General features: G+C 42.4%; 1 protein-coding gene and 1 long non-coding RNA gene across 4 annotated transcripts; one reads left to right on the top strand and one right to left on the bottom strand.

Annotated features, from left to right (window-relative positions):
• Nucleotides 1–5610: 5610 nt before the first annotated feature.
• On the top strand, nt 5611–8554 carry LOC123159605 (glutathione S-transferase-like). 2 transcript variants are annotated; one of them, XM_044577422.1, is made up of 9 exons: nt 5611–5803; nt 6283–6324; nt 6819–6904; nt 6997–7068; nt 7355–7408; nt 7509–7584; nt 7737–7798; nt 8043–8102; nt 8210–8554. In XM_044577422.1, exons 1-9 carry the CDS (start codon nt 5722–5724, stop codon nt 8315–8317), a joined length of 642 nt encoding a protein of 213 aa, XP_044433357.1. In that variant the 5' UTR covers nt 5611–5721; the 3' UTR covers nt 8318–8554. The 2 variants fall into 2 exon arrangements, with proteins under 2 accessions (XP_044433357.1, XP_044433358.1); XM_044577423.1 differs by lacking the exon at nt 6283–6324.
• An 8566-nt stretch (nt 8555–17120) lies between these two features.
• Nucleotides 17121–21004, bottom strand: LOC123162199 (uncharacterized). Of its 2 annotated transcripts, XR_006481083.1 has the most exons (5): nt 20458–21004; nt 18479–19578; nt 18326–18398; nt 18178–18252; nt 17121–17444 (listed from the first exon to the last, which is right to left on the bottom strand). It is a non-coding gene; the product is annotated as an uncharacterized lncRNA (long non-coding RNA). The 2 variants fall into 2 exon arrangements; XR_006481082.1 differs by having other exon boundaries at nt 18479–21004.
• Between the last annotated feature and the right edge of the window lie 386 nt (nt 21005–21390).

The following is a 21390-nucleotide window of genomic DNA, read 5'->3' as shown; positions in this document are numbered from 1 at the left end:
CCTGGAGTCGAGCCCGTGGACAACGCGCGGGGCAACCGTGGCGGATCTGGTCGCGCCATGGCGGCCGCCTGATCCGCCTGACCCTCTTCTCTTCCTCTTCTGGTGAGGGCAGGGGAGGGGAGGGGACTGGAGAGGGTACGGGAGTGGCGGCTGTCGGGGAGATACCGGAGGCCGTGGCCATAGGCTGGATGTGGGGGGATCGGCAGTGTGTGGCGGCGGCGATGATGTGGGAGGGGATTAGTCTCTGAACTGAATCGAAACAGGGTTGGGTTGGGTTGAGGAGCAAGGGAGGGAGGTCGCTGGTGGTGATGGGGTTACGGGAGGTCGCCGGTGGGGGTGGGGTTGGGTGTCGGCGGCGGGATTGGAGATGAATCGGGGGTGGGGACGACGAGGCCACCGCCATCGTCACCGCGGAGGCAGTCACCCGCGAGGCCGTCCAGCAGGCTTGGCCTGGACGTGCTTGACCTTGAAGAGGATCTCCCGCGGCCGCCATCGCTGATGCTGCTGCTGGATCCGAGCTTCGGGGATTGGGGATCAGGGAGACGAAACCCTAGCTGCAGCGGAGGAGGAAGAAGAGCTGGGAGCGGGAGTGAGGTTCGGGTGCAGCGCGAGGGAAGGAGGGCGCCGCCGGTGACAGAAAGGAAGGAGGGCACCGCCGGTGACAGCGCGAGGGAAGGAGGGTGCGGCACGAGGGAGAGGCCGATCTGGATCGGGGACAGAGAGAGGGAGGCGGCGGGCGGAAGGAAGGGAGGAGAGGTGAGAGAGAGGTAGGGTTTGGTGCGGTGTTTTTTTCCTTTCTTTGCATGGACGGATGGATGGGCGTTGGATTGCTAGCAATGGATGGTAGGATGTCTGCCATCTCATCGATCCGTGCCACAAACGGTTCCACCAATCACAATGTAGTACACACTTTGACGATTTTATATCCATCTAAATTGGTCGTAATCGATTAAATAATATGCTAAATCATGTCACCTATTTTATAACATCATAGAATTAGAAAAAAAAATAAGAACAATAGCATCGTGTCACAAGTTAGACTTGTTTTTCAGAAAAATAACAAACCTAGAATAATACAAATATCTTTAAAAATTGATCTCAAAAATGAGTTTTATTTGCAAAAAAAACATTTTCTACCTTTGGAGTGTCGAAAATGGTATATATTTTTTGAAGCACCTACCAATATTTGTTGCAAAATGACACCACTCTATTTTTCAATAATATTAGATCATATTTTAGGTACAATTGACCAAATGCTTGTGTCTCAATAGTTGTCTATCCACCTCTCGTCAATAATTGAGGAGGTTTTTTGAGTGCCCATTTTCCATTTTTCGAGTGCCCAAAAGGAGGTTTTTTTGTGAAGAACCTACCAAATAATTATTGCAAAATTGGACCGAATCATTTTTATAAAATACTAGGCCATATTTAATGCACAATTGACCAAATGGTTGGGTGTAAAAAGTTTTGATCCACCTCTCGTGAAAAAGACAAATTTTCGTCAATTCAGCTAGAAGCGGGTCAAATTTGAACTGTAGCTGCCTTGTAGTTTGCTCTTGATTTTTTCCAAAAATCATTTCTAGTTACATAAGTATCTATTTAATCAGAGAAACACCAAAAAAATTCCAAGATTCAACCACTAGTTAGGAACGGTCATTCCCGTCGTTTTGACCGCATTTAGAAACGGGTATAAAAAATTCAAAAAAATTCAAAAAATTGAGAAACCTTCGCATTATGTCATTATATGTGGCCAAGTTCCCAGGAAAAATAACAAACTTGTAATACGGCAATTGTTTTAAAAAAGTGTTCTCAGAAACAAGCTATCACGTGTGGAGATCATTGGCTTTCAAGCCAAATGATCAATCTTATGGCCACATTCATGGCATAGTTTGTTCAAATGATCTCATATTGTGCACAAGGGTGCATATTGGAATGGCAAACAATATTGCCTAAGGAAGTTTTCATTTTCTTTCAACGAAAAAACCATTTTCCATTTTTCGAGGGCCCAAAAGGAGGATTTTTTGTGAAGAACCTACCAAATAAATATTGCAAAATTGTACCAAATCATTTTTCTAAAATACTAGGCCATATTTAATGCACAATTGACCAAATGGTTGGGTGTAAAAAGTTTTGATCCACCTCTCGTGAAAAAGACAAATTCCCTCCGATTCAGTTGGAAGCGGGTCAAATTTGAACTGTAGCTGCCTCATAGTTTGCTATTTATTTTTTCCAAAAATTATTTCTGGGTGCATAAGTACCTATTTAATCAGAGAAACACCAAAAAAATTCCAAGATTCAACCACTAGATAGGAACGGTCATTCCCGCCGTTTTGACCGCATTTTGAAACGGGCATAAAAAATTCAAAAAAATTCAAAAAATTGGGAAACCTTCGCATTGTGTCATTATATGTGGCCAAGTTCCCGATAAAAATAACAAACTTGTAATACGGCAATTATTTTAAATAAGTGTTCTCAGAAACGAGCTATCACGTGTGGAGATCAATGGCTTTCAAGCCAAATGATCAATCTTATGGCCACATTCATGGCATAGTTTGTTCAAATGATCTCATATTGTGCATAAGGGTGCATCTTGGAATGGCAAACAATGTTGCCTAAGGAAGTTTTCATTTTCTTTGGACGAAAAAACCATTTTCCATTTTTCGAGTGCCCGAAATGAGGTTTTTTTGTGAAGGACCTCCTAAATAATTGTTGCAAAATTGGACCAAATCATTTTTATAAAATACTAGGCTATATTTAATCCACAATTGACCAACTGGTTGGGTGTAAAAAGTTTTTATCCACCTCTCGTGAAAAAGACAAATTCCCTCCGATTCAGTTGGAAGCGGGTCAAATTTGAACTGTAGCTGCCTCATAGTTTGCTATTTATTTTTTCCAAAAATCATTTCTGGGTACATAAGTACCTATTTAATCATAGAAACACCAAACAAATTCCAAGATTCAACCACTAGATAGGAACGGTCATTCCCGCCGTTTTGACCGCATTTTGAAACGGGCATAAAAAATCCAAAAAAATTCAAAAAATTGGGAAACCTTCGCATTGTGTCATTATATGTGGCCAAGTTCCCGAGAAAAATAACAAACTTGTAATACGGCAATTATTTTAAATAAGTGTTCTCAGAAACGAGCTATCACGTGTGGAGATCAATGGCTTTCAAGCCAAATGATCAATCTTATGGCCACATTCATGGCATAGTTTGTTCAAAGGATCTCATATTGTACACAAGGGTGCATCTTGGAATGGCAAACAATGTTGCCTAAGGAAGTTTTCATTTTTTTGGACGAAAAAACCATTTTCCATTTTTCGAGTGCCCGAAATGAGGTTTTTTTGTGAAGGACCTCCCAAATAATTGTTGCAAAATTGGACCAAATCATTTTTCTAAAATACTAGGCCATATTTAATGCACAATTGACCAAATGGGTGGGTGTAAAATTTTTTGATCCACCTCTGGTGAAAAAGACAAATTCCCACCGATTCAGTAGGAGGCGGGTCAAATTTAAACTGCAGCTGCCTCGTAGTTTGCTATTTATTTTTTACAAAAATCATTTCTAGGTACATAAGTATCTATTTAATCAGAGAAACACCAAAAAAATTCCAAGATTCAACCACTAGCTAGGAACGGTCATTCCCGGCGTTTTGAACGCATTTTGAAACGGGCATAAAAAATTCAAAAAATTGGAAAACCTTCGCATTGTGTCATTATATGTGACCAAGTTTCCAGGAAAAACAATAGACTTGTAATACGGCAATTCTTTTAAAAAAGTGTTCTCAGAAAGGAGCTATCATGTTTGAAGATTCATGGCTTTCAAGCCAAATGATCAATCTTATGGCCACATTCATGGCATAGTTTGTTCAAATGATCTCATATTGTGCACAAGGGTGCATCTTGGAATGGCAAACAATGTTACCTAAGAAAGTTTTCATTTTCTTTAGACGAAAAAACCATTTTCCATTTTTCGAGTGCCTGAAATGAGGTTTTTTTGTGAAGGACCTACCAAATATTTGTTGCAAAATTGTACCAAATCAAATTTATAAAATACTAGGAGATATTTAATGCACAATTGACCAAATGGTTGGGTGTCAGAAGTTTCAACCCACCTCTGGTGAAAAAGACAAATTTCCGCCGATCTAGTTGGAAGCGGGTCAAATTTGAACTTATAGTTTGCTCTTTATTTTTTTTAAATCATTTATAGATACATAAGCATCTATTTAATTAGAGAAATACCAAAAGTTTTCTAAGATTCAACCACTAGTTAGGAACGGTGATGCCCGCCGTTTTGACCGCATTTTGAAACGGGCATGGAAAATTCAAAAAAATAAAAAAAATTGAAAACCTTGTGCAGAAGGGTGCATCTTGGAATGGCAAACAATGTTTCATAAGGAATGTTTTATTTTCTTTGGACAAAAAATATATTTTTCATTTTCGAGTCCCCCAAAAGAGTTTTTTTTGTGAAGGACCTACTATATATTTGTTGCAAAATTGGACCAAATCAATTCTATAAAATATTACACGAAAAATGGGCTTTTTTTAGATGAAACCACCAAATATTTTTTGCATAAAAAGTTCAGTTTTCATTTTCTGAGCACGGAAAATGGGCTTTTTTGTGATGAAACTACCATGTATTTTTTGCTAAATGTCACCACTCCATTTTGAAAACATTAGACCTTATTTTGTGTGTAATTAATCAAATGGTTGCATGTTAAATTCGTTTTTCATTTTCTAAGTGCTAATCCATATAGCAAGATTCATTTATGTGTTCTTGATTTTTCCTATTCATACATTTTTCTATTGTTTAACTTGTTTCAAGATTTTCATAATGAAAAATCTTATTTTAGAGAGATGTAGTTTTTTTAGACACTTAAAGAGATGTAGTTAAAATCATGTCTTTTAGACAATAATACAAAATATGTTATTTTCCTTTTTTATGAGCCGAATGCATTTTTTGAGACACGTATGTTATTATTCTATGTGTCAAATTCAGCTCAAAACGCATCTGATTTATGGGCCGGCGCAGACGACGGCCGAGCAAACCCGCGTAGCGGAACTGTAAAACGGAATATTCTCCTTGGCCGTCGCCTGCGCCGGCCCACAAAACCATTTTTCTGCGAACTGTAAATGAATTTTGTGGGTCGGCAATATACGGGGTCTGCTAGAGATGCTCTAACTTCACCCCTGAACCTCACCGCCGCCCCCTCCGTCTTCACCGCTGCGCTGCCCACGAGCCTCCTCTGCCCTGACCCAGAGTCCATCTCGATGTCACGACCGCCCGTCGCGGCGGCTCACGGCAACCGGAGACAAGCGCGAGGACAGAAGCAGCGGCCATGGCGGACCGTGGCCACCGCGGAGGCCGGGCCCCTCGTTGCGGCGCAGTACGCCCAGCTAATCAGCGACTATCTGCTTGAGGGTGACCATGACGACAGAGTCCCTGGGGAGGCGGCACGGTCTGACGACGGTACGGCACGACAGGCTGGCCGGGCCAGCTGGCCCGAGCCCAACGCGGCCCGGCCCGGAGCACGGACGGGCTGGCCCGACCCCGCCCAAGTATCGGCATAACTCGAGTAGGGGATGCTCTCTGGATTTGGGGATGGTCAGCTTGTCTTGTTGTCCATCCTCAACTCACCTTGTAGTGTCCGTCCACTCTTGTCCGGCGTCGCAGCTCATTCCTTCACCAGCAGGCAGGAGCTAGTGCTGCTGCGTGTTGGCAATGGCAGCGATGAAGCCCGTCCTGTACAGCGCGGCGATCAGCTCCTGCTCCTACCGGGTCCGCATCGCCCTCAGCCTCAAAGGTAACCGAAAACAAAGCACAACCCATCGAATCCTTCTTCCCCCTTTGCAGAGAGAAAGCATCGTGTTCGTTCACTGAAAATATCTGGGAAGATTTCTTTTGGGCACAATCCATCGTTGCTTCAGTCCGAAGGGTCTTGTGGGGATGATTAGTCCTTTCCTTTCGGGGATTTGTAGCTGCTACTATGAATGAACCAACTATTTGACTTGTGTAGATGTTGGTCCAGCCGTCGTGGGGTTAAGTAAAACGGAATTGGAATATTTATATCCTTAATCCAGAGTTGGAGTAGGCAGAGACAATGGTTTTCTATGTTTAGGATATACTAGTACAATTCTAACGGAACTCGATCAGCCCAAAATATATTATAAAGTCCCAGTATTGCTAAAATACGACCGCCGGTTGAAGCACTCAAGTTTAAAGCATTTCTATTGAAAGTTTTCATTGTTATTTGCTAACTGTACTATCTTCTCCGTAATGAAGGCGTAGAATATGAGTACAGGACGGTGGAGTGGAATGATACAGGTTAGTAGCAAGAAACGCCTTTTTCTTTTACAATTATACACTCTTTGTCTGAAAGAGGGTGATACATAGTGTCAAATAATTGTGCGGCATAGTTAATTGATAAGTTGTAACATCAGGAAATTATCCTGACTAATAGTTCTCGAGCCTTGGCACAACGGTAAAACTGTCATGGATTCGAGTCCTGGAAACAACCTCTTGCAGAAATGTAGGGAAAGGCACTAGTGATCACCATCTAAAATTATTGGTTCATTGCATATTGCTGATCCCTATTAGCAGAAGACATACAGACAATACGTAGAGCATGACAGTGATATCAGGATTAAACTTGTGTGGTATACTCTGCTGGATCAAAGGGGAGAACTGAATATGAGTACCTTCCGAGATATTTCTCGTTTTTGCAATTATGATTACTGCGGAGTTCCCTTTCTGTTGAGTTGGTATAGTTTGTTGGAGTATATAGTACTTTGACTGTTCTTCTTGTGATCATCTTGTAGATTATGAGAAAATCAATCCAATTAAGTATGTGCCAGCACTACAAGATGGGGACATCTTGGTTTCAGACTCTCTTGCAATCATATTGGTGAATAGTAACTCTTCATCATGTCTTTTATTGTCTGTGGTCCAGCCTTCTGGTACTATTGACAACACAATTTCTTGCTTTCTGTTGAGTAGTATCTTGAAGACAAATATCCCCAGCACCCTCTTTTACCTCAAGATCTGAAAAGGAAGGCTCTTAATCTGCAGGTACATGTTTTGTCAGGAGTCGTTTGCGTACTGACTTTAACTCTTTCTTTGTTCTTAGACTTTATATACTGAAACCAACTTTTTCGATAAACGGAACTTATACTGAAACCAACTGAAGTGTTCAATCGGTTCACAATGCTACCTTTGCACCGAATACTTAATGCTGAAAAGGGAAGAGGACCAACAAAGTTCTGGAAATCTCTGCTTTTGGTTACTCGTTTTATCATGCAACTTTTGTCTGCAACTTGCAAGCCCTGCACATATATGGATTTCTTATTTGTTGCAGATTGCAAACATTGTGTGCTCGAGCATTCAGCCTCTTCAGTGTTACGCTGTTATCGTAAGTTCACTTACACTCAGCTGTTGTTCGGCAAAACGTTGTCCTACAATACTGGCGCAATATTCCAAACACAACCTTATTTTGAGCTATTCTTATTTAGGGGTTGATTAAAGGCAAATTGGGCCCTGATGAGAGCCTTCAGATAGTGCATCATTACATTGACAAGGGATTTAGAGGTATGGTTTCCAACACTCTGTTATTGACTTCTCTATTTCACATCATAGCACCCATGTTTCCTTCAGCACACTTCTGTTACAACTCCAAAAGCGAAAGTTTACCATAACGAAGGGTGCTGTAGTACTCAACATTTTATTCTCTTTCACCATAGCAATTGAAAAGCTTCTGGAAGGATGTGACAGTAAATTTGCTACTGGAGATGAAGTCCAACTGGTTTGTGCTTTGTGCTCAATTTTGTTTTTTGTTTTGATAGATACCACATTTATTCTAACAATATATATTTTAGACCAAGTTGTTTTATTTCTTGACAACTTCCTGATACACTGATTATGCCCTCTCTGCTATATGCCTCAGATAGGAGATTATCAATTCAGTACTAGCTTGACACTTTAATTACTGACCGTTAATTGTAAGTTATTGACTAGTCTGTGCTTGTATATTTTATTTCACTGTACAGGCGGACGTGTTCCTTGCGCCCCAGATACACGCTGGCGTGACGCGCTTCGACATCGACATGGTACGGAACATCTGTTGTTTCAGTCTTCCACATGTAGAACTAAATCATCACCCTCGAATAAACTTCCTATGCTTACCTGCTGATAGGAAGCAATTGTTTCCTCGCAGTCGAAATATCCACATTTGGAGAGATTTTACAAAGCATACATGGAAATCCCAGCATTTCAAGCCGCACGCCCTGAAAACCAGCCAGACGCGCCTTCGCTCCGTCAGTGAAAAATGCAGTTGTTTTTCAAAGCGTTTGTACTTTGTAATAAAACTCGGAGATTCTTGCGGTGTCCATGGATGTACAAGAAGCTCGCTCTTGTAGAAGTGAATTAGTTGAGAATAATGCAATTCCCCTCAATGGGAAAAGAATATCACGCTGCAGTTGATTTATCTGTATGTGCACTTCAGGTAAAGCAGGGCATTCCCTCTGTCAGTGTGCTCATGAGTAATAAAATAAAATTGGAATGTCCTCTGTGTGTACTGCTGGGGTGAGCATAGTGATGGTCTTCAACTCTAGATTGCCGATTTCAACATTTCTATTTCGTCTATTTTCTCTGTGCAGTTGAATAAAAAGTAAAATATACTGCCAGGTTCCATTTGTTCGCGTCCAACCAAGGTGAATAACCTGGCGGCGTATGCCCCTGGAATCGAGTCCGCAGGCTGTTACATATGGATTTGGGCTCGAAGTAGCGTGTTTTGTGAATATGAGCAGCACGAAAGTCAGGCGAGAGAGGACAGAAACGTTTGATTCATGGGTGTATATGCATCCTATATGAAAAATCTTTAGTAATTCAATAAAAGGTCAAAAAACTTGAAAATATTTTTAAAATAAACTTGGTCTTCCATTGTACTTGTAAAAATAATTCCACGAAAGAAAAACCGTCATTGACTTCATGGCAAAAAAACAAAACATTAGGCCAAAAATGTGCGAACAATGACTTTTATGTAGCAATAAGTTTGATTTTTTCATACTGAAGTCAACGGTGGTTTTTTATTCATGAAAATTTATTAACTAGTGCAAAAGTAAGTCAAGATTACTCCAAAAAGAACTTTGGATTTTTTTTTTACTTCTAAAAGAAAATCATACGAAGTTTATATACACCGAGGAATCAAAGGGCCTTTTCCAGGGAGAGAGGTATAGACGCACGCGCATCTACACGATACGAAGAATAGACAGGGGCAGATATTATCTGGAACAACGTTTCGATTGGCTATGTCTACAATTAGATCGCAAAAAAAAAGGCTATGTCTACAATTAGGGTGGTAGGCATAAGTTGAAGCTTTATGAACACCGTTCTACTCCCATCATCCAGAATAATCTACACACTAAAATGCGGCTAACTACAGTCATTTCAGCAACAGTTAATTTCGGACGAGGTAGCACACTAGGGACCACTATTGATATTTTTGTTAGATTGTATAGTTTACGAATATCTATCATGATATCTAATTATATTAATTTATATATGAACACACACAGATGCAAATATATTTTATACAATATATTGGCAATATTTTTTAAAAATTGACATTTTTTGTTATATCATACACTTTAATTTAGGAGAAATTAAGTTTTAGTGATATATAATAAAACTTCATAATACGCTATAATTATTATTGAAAAACCCTTCTATGTTGTTACTTATGCTCGCTAAGGAATGGAAATATTGTATTAAATAAAACTATGGTATCATGCAACTAGTTTAAATAAGTATAAATGTTTATTATAAAAATGTATATTGCCATGATTTAATTCAAAAAATTATTTTGGTTTATTAGGTCCAACCAAATTAAGTTGTGGACATTGTCCATGCACTTGCGTGCCTGTTATTCTCTGCTCTTGACCCTCCATCCTGTTTTCGTTTATTTGACCCACTTTTTTTTCAAAATAGAGTTTTTGTTAATATAACTTACTTCCGTTCATATTAATTGCCTGCTAGAATTTCTCACGCACACAACTACGGGTCAATGCAGATGTGTATGTGTTTATAATAAAAACATTTTGAATAGAGCCCTACATTTTGGAGATCATTAACACTAAGTAGGTTAGGTCAAGGAACTCATACTCTTACCTGGCAGTACAAGCCGGTCATTGTCACCACGAAATCGGTATCGTATTTAAGTTTGCCTACGTGGTCGTTTTTATTATCCACATCCCCACCGACTTTTGTTGAAACACTCTCATAGCCATCATCGTCGTTGTGGTCACAAGCATGCATTGCTTGGATTGTTGTTTAACATGTTAGTATTCAGGAAGGTGTGGTCACACACTTATATGGGATGGACCGTAATGTTTTTCGGCGTCACCATGTATCCGATGCCTATCTTCGAAACGGTAATTAAGCACAATTATATTCCATACTATGGTGTCTTGACAGAGTTATGCATTAACTTGTTTGTAAGTGGCTTTGCATAACTTTGCTTTCAAGAATGCCGAGCTAGATAGATTCTCATTGTTCCAGTCTACGGTAAGTATGGAAAATGGACAATGTGGACTGCATATGCCCTTGTGGGCCGGAACATAACATGGTTGGTAATGATTTGGGATATGGCTACATGCATTCTTATACCGTGAACTGTGTATGTCGCTCAACGTGAATGTATCTTCCATCTCACTAAAGGATCTCCTGTCATATGTAGCTACTGGGCCAACTCATTTTTGTCTGTTTTTTCTTCGCTAGGTTTCGATTGAGTTCGTTGGGTTTTGCTAGGTTTCGTTCGTTGTGTCTTTTTATTGTTTTTCTTTTTGGTGTTTTTGTTTCTTCACTGGTTTCTCTTCAGTTTTCTATTTTCCTTTGGTTTTTGACCAGTTTTGTTCATTACTTTCTCAATTTTCACTGGTTTTCCTTCCTTTGTTTGTTTTTCAGTGGTTTTCTCTCTTTCTTGGGCTTCTTTATTTTCTTTGGGTTTATTTTGTTCATTTGTCGCCTTCCATCGGGGTTTCTTTATTTTCTTTGGGTTTCTTTGTTTCTTTTTTGGTTTTATCGATTTTCCTGGTTTTCACAATCGTCGCACTGTTTGGCATAAATTTCTTTAGCTTTTTTCTCGTTTGGTTTTTCATTTTTAGTTTTATTTTTTTCTATTCTTGTTTATCTTAGGCTTTTTTGGTCTTCATTTTTCATTATGTTCCACTATTTTGGACCGGTTTCTTTGGTTTTCCCTTTTCCTTTTCCTTTTCTTTTTCTTTGGTTTTCTTTGTTTCTTTCCGGTTTTTCGGTTTATTGACAACACAATTTCTTGCATCATGTTGATTAGTATCTCGAAAACAAATATACCCAACACCCTCTTTTACCTCAAGATCTGAAAAGGAAGGCTCTTATGTTGGAATATATTTTCCGTCTCTCTCCATTAATTCAGACTTTTGGATGAGTTGGCTGGAGCATAAATTTAATATGATATCCGAGCCAAGAGATCTTGAGTTCAAGACCCTGCCAATGGTATATTAAAAAAATTCTACGGCCTAAATAAACCCCACGTACTGGACTAAATAAGTCTTGACGTGAGGGGGTTTTGAAATATAGTGCAAAACGTCGGCTACACAATTACAACTACGTCATAGACATCTCGCAATTTTTTGCGCTTTCGGCGGTTGCTGCTACACCAACTATGGTGAGTTCTACATCGACCACGACTACTTCAACCACGGCTACATCACGATCGGCAACCTCGACATCGACCACACGACTACGCCTACAACAACATCTCGGCAACAACTCCAGTCAATAGCGGCCTCGTCATCACCAGCGTTCACGCCATTCCTGCTATGACTGTGGTAGGGAATAGAGGAGAGACAAGGAAGGCACCAGAAGGGGACACAGTCGCCGTCCTAGGTGCCGACCCATCGTAGACGAAGTTGATGATGGCGCAACGGAGAATACGAACACAAGACTTCAAACTCAGTCGTAATTGTTCGCTTCACTCCCGCTACTACTGAGGGGGAATATAAGATGTATAATTATGATAAGTTAGAGATTAGGGGTTAGAGATAGGAGAGGTTTAAACCATGTACGACTTGCCCTCTACTCCAAGTCTGTCTCCCTCATATTGTACTCTATACACCTACGATGGTCCGATCAATACAACAACAACACACATATTCAGCCATACTATGATTTTCTACATCTTAACCTGCAGGTACATCTTTTGCAGGAGTCGTTTGCAAGTGGCTTCAACACTTTCTTATCTGCAGGTATACTGTTACCAACTTATTCGACGAAGAGACCTTATACTAAAACCAATTAAAGTGTTCAATCAATTTTCCATGCTATGTTTGCACTGAACACTTAATGCTGAAAAAGGAAAAGGAACAACAAAGTTCTAGAAATGTCATGCTTTTGGTTTATTGTTTCATTATGTAACTTTTAACTGCAAGTTGCAAAGCCCTGCACATATATGCATATTTTATTTCTTGCAGATTGCAAACATCTTGTGATCGAGCATTCAACCTCTTCAGTGTTACATTGTTATCAAAACTTCGCTCACACTGAGTTGTTGTTTGGCAAAACATTGTTCCACAACACTGGCGCAATATTCCAAACAAAACCTTATTTTTAGCTATTCTTATCTAGTGGTTGATTAATGGAAAATTGGGCTCCGATGAGAGCCTTTAGATAGTGCATCATTACATCGACAAGGGATTTAGAGGCATGGTTTCCAACACGCTGTTCCTCTTTTCTGTTTCACATCGTATCACCATATTTCCTTCAACACACTTTTCTCACAACTCCAAAATCGATAGTTTACCATAACGAAGGGTGTTGTAGTACTCAACATTTTTATCTCTGTCACCATAGCAATTGAAAAACTTCTGGAAGGATGTGACAGTAAATTTCCTACTGGAGATGGAAGTCCGACTGGTGTGTCCTTTGTGCTAATTTTGTTTTTGTGTTGATAAATACCATTTATCCTAACAATACATTTCAGACCAATAATCGTTTTATTCATCAACAAGTTCCTGATACACTGATTAAGCCCTCTGCTATATGTCCAAAACAGGAGATGCATTACAACTTGATTATCAATTTAGGAGTACTAGTTTGACACTTAAATTATTGAACTGTTCATTGTAAGTTATTGATCGGTCTTTGCTTGTATATATTTTGTTGATGTCGTCCTTGCACCCCAGAGCCACGCTCGCGTGACACACTTCGACATCAACATGGTACAAAACCTCTCATCTATTGTTCCATTCTTCCACAGGTAGAACTAAATCATCACTCGCGAACGAACTCCCTATGATTACCTGCTGATAAGAAACAATTGTTTCCTTGCAGTCGAAATATCCACATTTGCATAGATTTTACAAAGCTTACATGGAAATCCCCAAGTTTCATGTTGATGTGACGCGCATTTGCTCCCTCAATGAAAAAGCAGCTGTTTTTCGAGGCGTTTGTACTTCGTAATAAAACTCGGAGGTTCTTCTGGTGTCCATGGATGTAGAAGAAGCTTGCTCTTGTAGAAGTGAATTAGTTGAGAATAATGCAATTCCCCTCATTTGGAAAAGAATAACACGCTGCAGTTGATTTATTTGTATGTGCACTCTGGTCAATGTGCTCATGAGTAACAAAATTGGAGTGTCGTCTGTGTACTGTGTTTTGCTGGGAGTCAACATAGTGTTTTTTTAGAAAAGGAGGATATCCCCGGCATCTGTATCATTGCGATGCACACATCACGTCCAATTTGTGAGCAAATTGAATGCAATAAGATCTTATATTATGATTGGACGTAAGAGACCAAGGGAGTATCTATTAAAATCTAAGTAAGAAGCTCTGGTAGTGAAGTACAAGATTGCCAAGATAAAAATAAAGGCACAAGAGGCAGAAATAGGGATACATGCCCACACATAGCTGAATTTGGATCACCATCCAGACCACTTGTACATACACTACTGCAGGTTGGTCCAAACGCCACAATCCAATCAGAGACCCTTCGACAAAACTGTGTTCGATGCATTAATTACAAACGGTGATATAAAAAATGTCAAAAATATGCAAAACGTTTACGATGACGGATACATCAAACACGGTTAAAATTTTAGTTCCGTGTGTGATGCGGGGCATACGGTTCAGTTCAATGAATTGTTTGCGATTAGGTAGAACAACAGAAACGGGCAGCCAGATAAGGGTGTTTACGATATACGGCATACATTTCACTAAGATAAACTATGTGTGATTAGGTAACACAGTAGAAACAGTCTGGCAGATCAAGGTGTGTACGATAGAGGGCATACAATTCACTCGGATGAACTATCTGCGATGAGCCAAGACAGCAGAAACAGTTCAACTAAAAAAGATGTGTGATACGGGACAAACAGGTCCGCAATCAAAAATGTGTGCGAAGACCAATAATAACACAGATGATTGCTTCTAATAAGCCGTGTGATTTGCTCTGTCTCTACAGAAGAATAACAAACAAACACACACACACACACACACACACACACACACACACACACACACATATATATATATAATTGAAATAAAGATCCAATTACATAAGTGACTATACAGATCATTCACACACATTCCAATAAACAATTGCACGCATACTAACTAGGAGAAACGATCGTCTAGTCATTTACTTCTTGTGACGCTCCGGCCACTGCTTTGTGACTCCATCCCTCATCTGGGTCAGGAAGAAGACACTTCCTCATGGCAATGATCCGCCTGTACATCTCGTAGCTAGTGTATGTCTCGTTGGCCGCTTACATAACGTGTCGTTCATCCAGTCTCTGATGCCAAACATTGTGTCAGGTGTTCTTGTTCTTCTTGCTCTCATCCTTCATCTTCATGTTGTAGGGGTCGATGATGGCCGAGGCGAGGTCAACTAGGGAGTTTTGTTTGTTGTCCTCGTTGCCCCAGACCATGTAGTGGTCACGGATGTTGACAAGATTCTAGGAGGTCAAGCCCGAAAGCTCGAGCGCTTTTAGATCGTTGGTGGTGTCCAACGTAGCGAAATTATAGTCGAAGCTGTTGATAAACCTGGAGAAATGCTCACAAGGCCTTGTGGCCAGGTGGTAGTGGTAGACGAGGACGTCATGTCACATGCACAACTGGGCGACAAAAACCTTCTGATCGTACCCAGCATGACCGCTGGTGAACTCGAGGTCGAAGCCGACAACTTCGTACTTGTGCTCAGCAAGCAACTGCTCCATAGTTCGGATGGAGCTCTCCACCGAGCCCCGCTCGTCCATGTACACCACCGAGATGGCCTTCCCCCTCACGTGGGTGTCCACTACGTGATGCGTGGAGAAATGGCCCCCGTTGTCGTCGTCGGCCCCTGGGAGCGCCATTGGAACCATTGGATGTCCTCTCTGTATGTGTCGTCGTGAGTGTGCTTATTGTGTCGTTTGGCGTGAGAGGTGAAGGTAAATGGCCGTAGGAATAAATGGGGGCCAGGCGGCCTGGATTCTCCATCGGCATGTCCGCATGGCAATTTTTGCAGCGGGTAACTGCATCATGGCGCCACGCCTGGCGCAACCACATGCATAATTGCAGCATGAACGTACATGATCGTGTGACGGCCCCAAACACTGATAGCGCGCATGGATGGACGAGAGCAGAGCGCCCGGAGGGACGCGAGAGCAGAGCGCGCGCGGCAGGACGCGAGCAGAGTGCACCGCGGCCGCCTCAACCGCGAGCAACCAAACGCATAGAGCAGTTGAACACGCAGAAAATGGTCGTCTACAAGCTGGCCGGCAGTTGCGACGCTGCGTAGAGTGCGGCCGTGTGCTACTACCTCCGTCTTGGTCTATTAGTCCCCTTTATATTATGTGCCATATTTTGACCTTAAATTAACCAACAAAATATTAATGCATGTCATAAAATTATATGATTAGAAACTATTTTCAAGTACGAATCCAATGATATAATCTTTTGAGACATGCATTTATATTTCATTAGTTAAATCTCTAGTCAAAATTTGGCACAAATATACATAGACGACTTATAAACCAGGGCGCCGGTAGTAGGTAATTAAATTGCAACTTTTTTTATTAACTGTATGTGTACGTGTCCTTTCATCCTCCTCTCATACATCTTGTCACCCCGCTGCCGCAGACGGCTTCGGCGCAAGCTTGAGCAGCGCGTGCGGGCATTCTTTTGGCCAAACGGCGGTGAGCCCGTTCCCGCGCAACCCCGCAGGTTCCCGCGCAAGCTTCCTGCCCGACTCGGTGAAATCCCCTAAAATCCCAGTGCTTACCGGCTTGCTATATAAACCCTCACAACCGGCGAGTCCTGCGTGGCATCCCCTTCCTCCCTGTAGTTTATCTCTTCTGCTTCCACAATCACCAATGGCACCGGTCCATCATCGTCGCTCATCCACTCCGCCGTCATCAGAGGACAGCTCCAGCTGGGAGGGCCAGCAACACCGCGGTGGCGGCGCAGTCCCCGGTGTAGTCTAGTGCGCGTGGCATCCATGTAGGGTGTGCACGAAACACCCACCACACGCTCCGCCGCCACTGCCTGTCGGCAGCTGTTGCCGGCCGCCGTTGCCATGACCCCACCGTCTGCCGCCGTGGCCGCCACACCGCTGTCGAAAGCCAAGGCCATCGTCTACTCCGCCCCCATGGCCCGAAGGCGGGAGGTGGCCATCATGGACGCCACCCCACTGTCGGCCACCGTGGCCATCACCCACTTCGCCACCGCGGCCCGAAGGCGGGGAGGTGGTGGTCGTGGCCGCCATCCCATCGTCGGCTGCCGTGTTTGCCAGCCCACCGTCCACTACTAGGAAAAACACTACCAGTAGCGTGGTTTTTTTTTTGCATACCAGTAGCGTAGGTTCCCGCGCTACTGCTACGGCGCTACAGCTAATTTTTAGCAGTAGCGCGTTTTTACCCCACGCTACAGCTAAAAAGTTAGTAGTAGCGCGTGTGCACCCGCGCTACTACTAACCTAAAACCCACGCTACTACTAACCTAACTACTAGTAGCCCTCACTTTTGACCCACGCTACTACTAACAATTTAGAAATTAAAAAAAAAATTAGATGTAGTACTCATGAATGGTAATACGTCCATTGCAAACCAAACCAACTCACAGAACCATCTCAAGATTCCATTTAACATCAGATACACACAACCATCGTCGTAAGGTGGGTACCTTCCCTAGTGGCCACCAACCTAAACAGACCAACTCTCTAGATGTATCTACAAGGCTAGGAGTTCAGACGCCGCTGGACACGAATCCTCCCTCTCGCAGACGGTGGCATCGAGGTCCTCCACATCGGCGACTTCCGGCGTCGAAATCACCTGGACGATCATCTGTGCGACGTGGCCACCGGGCTTCACGGCGAAGTCCGCCTCTGAGTGGGTGAAGAGCACAGCGCCACCGGGCCGCACTTGTCAGCATCGATCACCTCTGCGCCCACGTCGGGAAAGTGAAAACTTGTTAGTACGCAAATTGCATCAGTTCAACGAAATAGTACTATTAACAGTGTGCTGCAAGAATAAGAAAGCTAACATTAACAGTCAAACATCACTTTGGTTGTTAAAATATCATTCATTCATCATATAACATTATTTTTTTTGTCAAATCCTGTACATCAAATTCACATTTACAAGAAGTCAACTTCTCATTTCTAAATGGCTGAAAAGTGATCTATTTGGTAACAACAAATGCCAGCAGTCAAATTCATATTGGCAGAGATCAGACCATAAGAATCTAAGACAAACATACAAGCACTGAAGTATATGGGCGTCCTTCAAAAGTTCAGTCAACCCAAGATACCATGTCAAAAAAATGGCAGGGTCAAAGTTCCATGACATATAGAACATCCACAAAGTACATTTTCTTTAAAGTCATTCTTTTCTACAGCCCATAAAAGCTGTCACTCAAGGAGCGACATGTTTTCTATTACAAAAATTCACCACATTCTGATGAACATGGAAAAGCAAGCTAGAGTTAGCAGACCAAAATTAAGGTTCAAAATGTAATGCTACAGATATCCAATATTCACAACTAGTACTTTCAGGCGGCGTGTCAAATCACCCTGTACAACAATCATTAGGCACATCGCACCATCTTCTTCAAGTGGAAAGTGTCAACCGACCATAAGAAGATTAACAAACAAAACGCAAAGAGATGCTCTTACCCTTTTAGGTATTGATGTAGTTCCAGCTAGCATACTCAGTCCTGATGCTGATATGGCTGTAGACGAACGGAGAACCTATACAAAAGTAAAATATTAGACGCAATAGACCAGGCCAAATGTGTTGTAAAAATATTAAAATAAAACTGACCTTAGATGGATCTGCTCTAAGGTGATTGAGCTACAGGAGACAAGGGTTCCGAACCTGACGGCAAAGAATCGGTCTGTAGTAAGAAAGAGAAAAAGGTCAGCCTGTGAAGATCAAAACTACATTGAAACTGGAAAAAGGGGTGAATGAAGTTACCCTGGTAATTCCTTCTGAAGACTCGATTGCAGGGAGAGGAGTTGATGCTGTGACCTGAAAAAAGATTTTGTTTACGAGATTAGAATTCACAGAGAACATGACATTCGAACCGGCGGCGTGGAGGTAGTCTTGTGTTATCTCTCCTGCTTGGTCGCCGTACCTGCAAAAAGGAGAAGACAATATCAACGATCCAATCAACCGGCGGCATCAAACGATCATTACTGCGCAAAAGATTTAGGTTATGACTAGTTGTTGCTGAACCAAAAACATTTGAAGTTTTGAAAGCATGGATGCAATTCAGTGTATGTACATTACCTGTGCGTTACAACTGAAGTTGTGACAACTGATGATGTTTGCATCACGTTCCTGCCCGATACCTCAACAACATCCCATACTTTACGTGTACCATTGAGCAAGTAAGAGACAACTAATAATAATATGTGATGCAACAACGGTTACGCATATCAAATCCCTTGAACTAATACAAATATAGTTCTGATCACACATTAGCTCTTAGAACTGTTTTAGACTTTTATTTAAATTCTGGCATCTTAACACAGTGTACTCTATAATAGTAGTACGCTAAATACTTGGGATTTGCTTGGGGAGGCCCAGTAAAACATAAAATCCAAATCATAGTATGATTTCATCTTATCTGGTGGTTTGGTAATGCGACTATTAATCTGATCCATCTTTAGATCAATATATTCCATTCTTTCGGAACAGAATCACGAACTACCTAGACCAACTCAAAAGTTCAAAAGTTCAGAGAAGCAAAACTTTCAGGTGAACTGAAGTGGTCAACAGTTCTATCCAATATAGAGCATGTGCCTTATTTGAGTGAAAAAGAAACTATCTACTGCTACGAGCATACTACTATGTTACAGTGGAAGAAAGTGCTTCCTTCCAGTGCACGTATTCAAGGCATACTACAACAAAGTGCCGTCCAAATCTGCCCATGGCAGAAAAATCACACACCAAAGCTGAAGTAATATTGGCACCACCGGCGACACAGGCGATCCGTCAAAGTGATGTCGTGACAAGCAAACGAATCGGGCGAATCTAGCCGATGCGCTCGAGCGGGATCCAAGCGAAGCACCCTAATAAAAACTGAGACAAAGTGCTATCATAGAAATTGAGTTTTTATATTGTCTAATGTCGCAATCTCAAATAGAAGCACCTTAATAAAAACTGAGACAAAGCGCTAGCTTGTAGCTCTGCAGCAAACTGTAAATCCAATATCCATATATCTAGAAAGAAGAACAAAGGTGACTGCATTATTTGAGCAACTACATGTTTAAGTTTCCTCATCGCCATAGGTTGTAGCTCTGCAGCAAACTATAAATTCAATATCCAGATATCTAGAATGAAAAGAACAAAGGTTACTGCACTATTTTAGCAGGTACATGTTTCAGTTTTATTATCACCATAGGCTCACATGCTTACCAAAATATCTTGTCCCAGTAGGTCACATAACAATTTTGCATTAATAGAAGTTGGTCTGATTAAACAAATTTATATCGTACTTCTTCATGTTTACGAAGAATCAAAGATCTGCCAAATGTCATTTTTCTCTACGGATGAAACCAATAGTGACATATTACTATAATCACTTGGATAAATATACAGTGCCACTATATACATCCAGTTAAATGGAAAGAAACCAAGTAAAACAAAAATTAACAGTCTATCAGCAAAACTGAATAATGCTACAAATGGAAATTAATTTTTGTTAAGTAAAGAATATCAAGCATTATTTCCAGAAAAAAATTATTTTGCTTTCCGAAACAGAAGGGCAACATACAAGTAGGGGTATGGGAATTGGGAACACTATGTATTTACAAGAACTGAAGTAATGTTCAGTTAGAAGATATTGAGTTGTATACATTGGCAGAATTTTAGTCCACCGAAACCTACGACCATCTCCATCTAGACAGAATCGAACAGAGACAGACAGAGGAGATGGGCAAGAGAGGTACCTTCCATCCATGCGTCAGGCTCGGTGCCCGCACCGTGCAGCTTATCCATGGCCTGCCCCTTCCTTCAACTGCCTGCACACACCACGTGAACACACACACGCATCAGATACGGGGAAGAAGACGAAGAACCAGAGGAAGAAGAAGATGCCACTTTTGGAGGGGATCTCATGCTGCTGCTCCTCTGCCGGATTCGGGCTAGGGTTTCAGGCGGTGTTAGAGGTTGGACGCCGTGGCTAGGGGTGGAAGGAGGAGTCATCCTCCTCTGCCGGTGCCTTGTGGTGGACAAGGAGGGAACTCCTGCCGGTGGCGAACCTCTGGTGGTCGCCGCAGCCCGACCACGGTGGCGCGCTAAAGGAGGCTCCTCCAAGGCGACCATCGAGAAGACGAGTTGAGGGAGGTGGAAGGCGGGTGAGGGCGCCGGCGTCCCTGTCGCCGTCGTTTGGGGGCAGAGGAGGCATCGGCGGCGGGATTGGGAGGAGCAGCGGCGAGGTGAAGATTGGGTGGGGCATGGGAGGGACTGAGGGAAAGGGAGAGGGAACTCACCGCTTAGGGCATGTCCGGCCGTTCGGCCCAGGGCGCCTAAATAGAGCGGCTTGGGGGCGTGCCGACGCTAGTTCGGCCCCTGGGGGCGATCTAGCTCCCAGTCACGCCCCCACGCGCCGGCCCCAGGATGCGGGAAATTCAAACTTGGTCGTTTCCGCTCTCAAAAGACGCCGCAAATCCGGTGATCGGACGGACGTAGTCTGGTGTTACAAAAAACAGAGCGCCGCCGTGCGCAACGATTCACTCGGCGGGGTCGGCTCCAGGCGTTGGCGGAGTCGGCGTGCGCGGGCTCGTCGGTGTCGGAGCTGCTTCGGTGCAAGGCTGCGTCGGCGCGGCTTCGGCACTGCTGGGCGGCGATGTAGAGGCGTCGTTCGGGCTTGGCGTCCGTGT

Source organism: Triticum aestivum, chromosome 7B (genome assembly GCF_018294505.1).
Source record: "Triticum aestivum cultivar Chinese Spring chromosome 7B, IWGSC CS RefSeq v2.1, whole genome shotgun sequence".
Taxonomy (NCBI): Eukaryota; Viridiplantae; Streptophyta; class Magnoliopsida; order Poales; family Poaceae; genus Triticum; species Triticum aestivum.
This window is presented reverse-complemented; position numbering and strand designations above follow the sequence as displayed.

Bases quoted from the DNA above. Each gene is read 5' to 3' on its own strand.
- LOC123159605 (XM_044577422.1), top strand. From the start codon at position 5,722: ATGGCAGCGATGAAGCCCGTCCTGTACAGCGCGGCGATCAGCTCCTGC. The intron at 6,325-6,818 runs GTTAGTAGCAAG...ATCATCTTGTAG, and splicing joins GGTGGAGTGGAATGATACAG to ATTATGAGAAAATCAATCCA. The intron at 8,103-8,209 runs GTACGGAACATC...GTTTCCTCGCAG, and splicing joins CGCGCTTCGACATCGACATG to TCGAAATATCCACATTTGGA.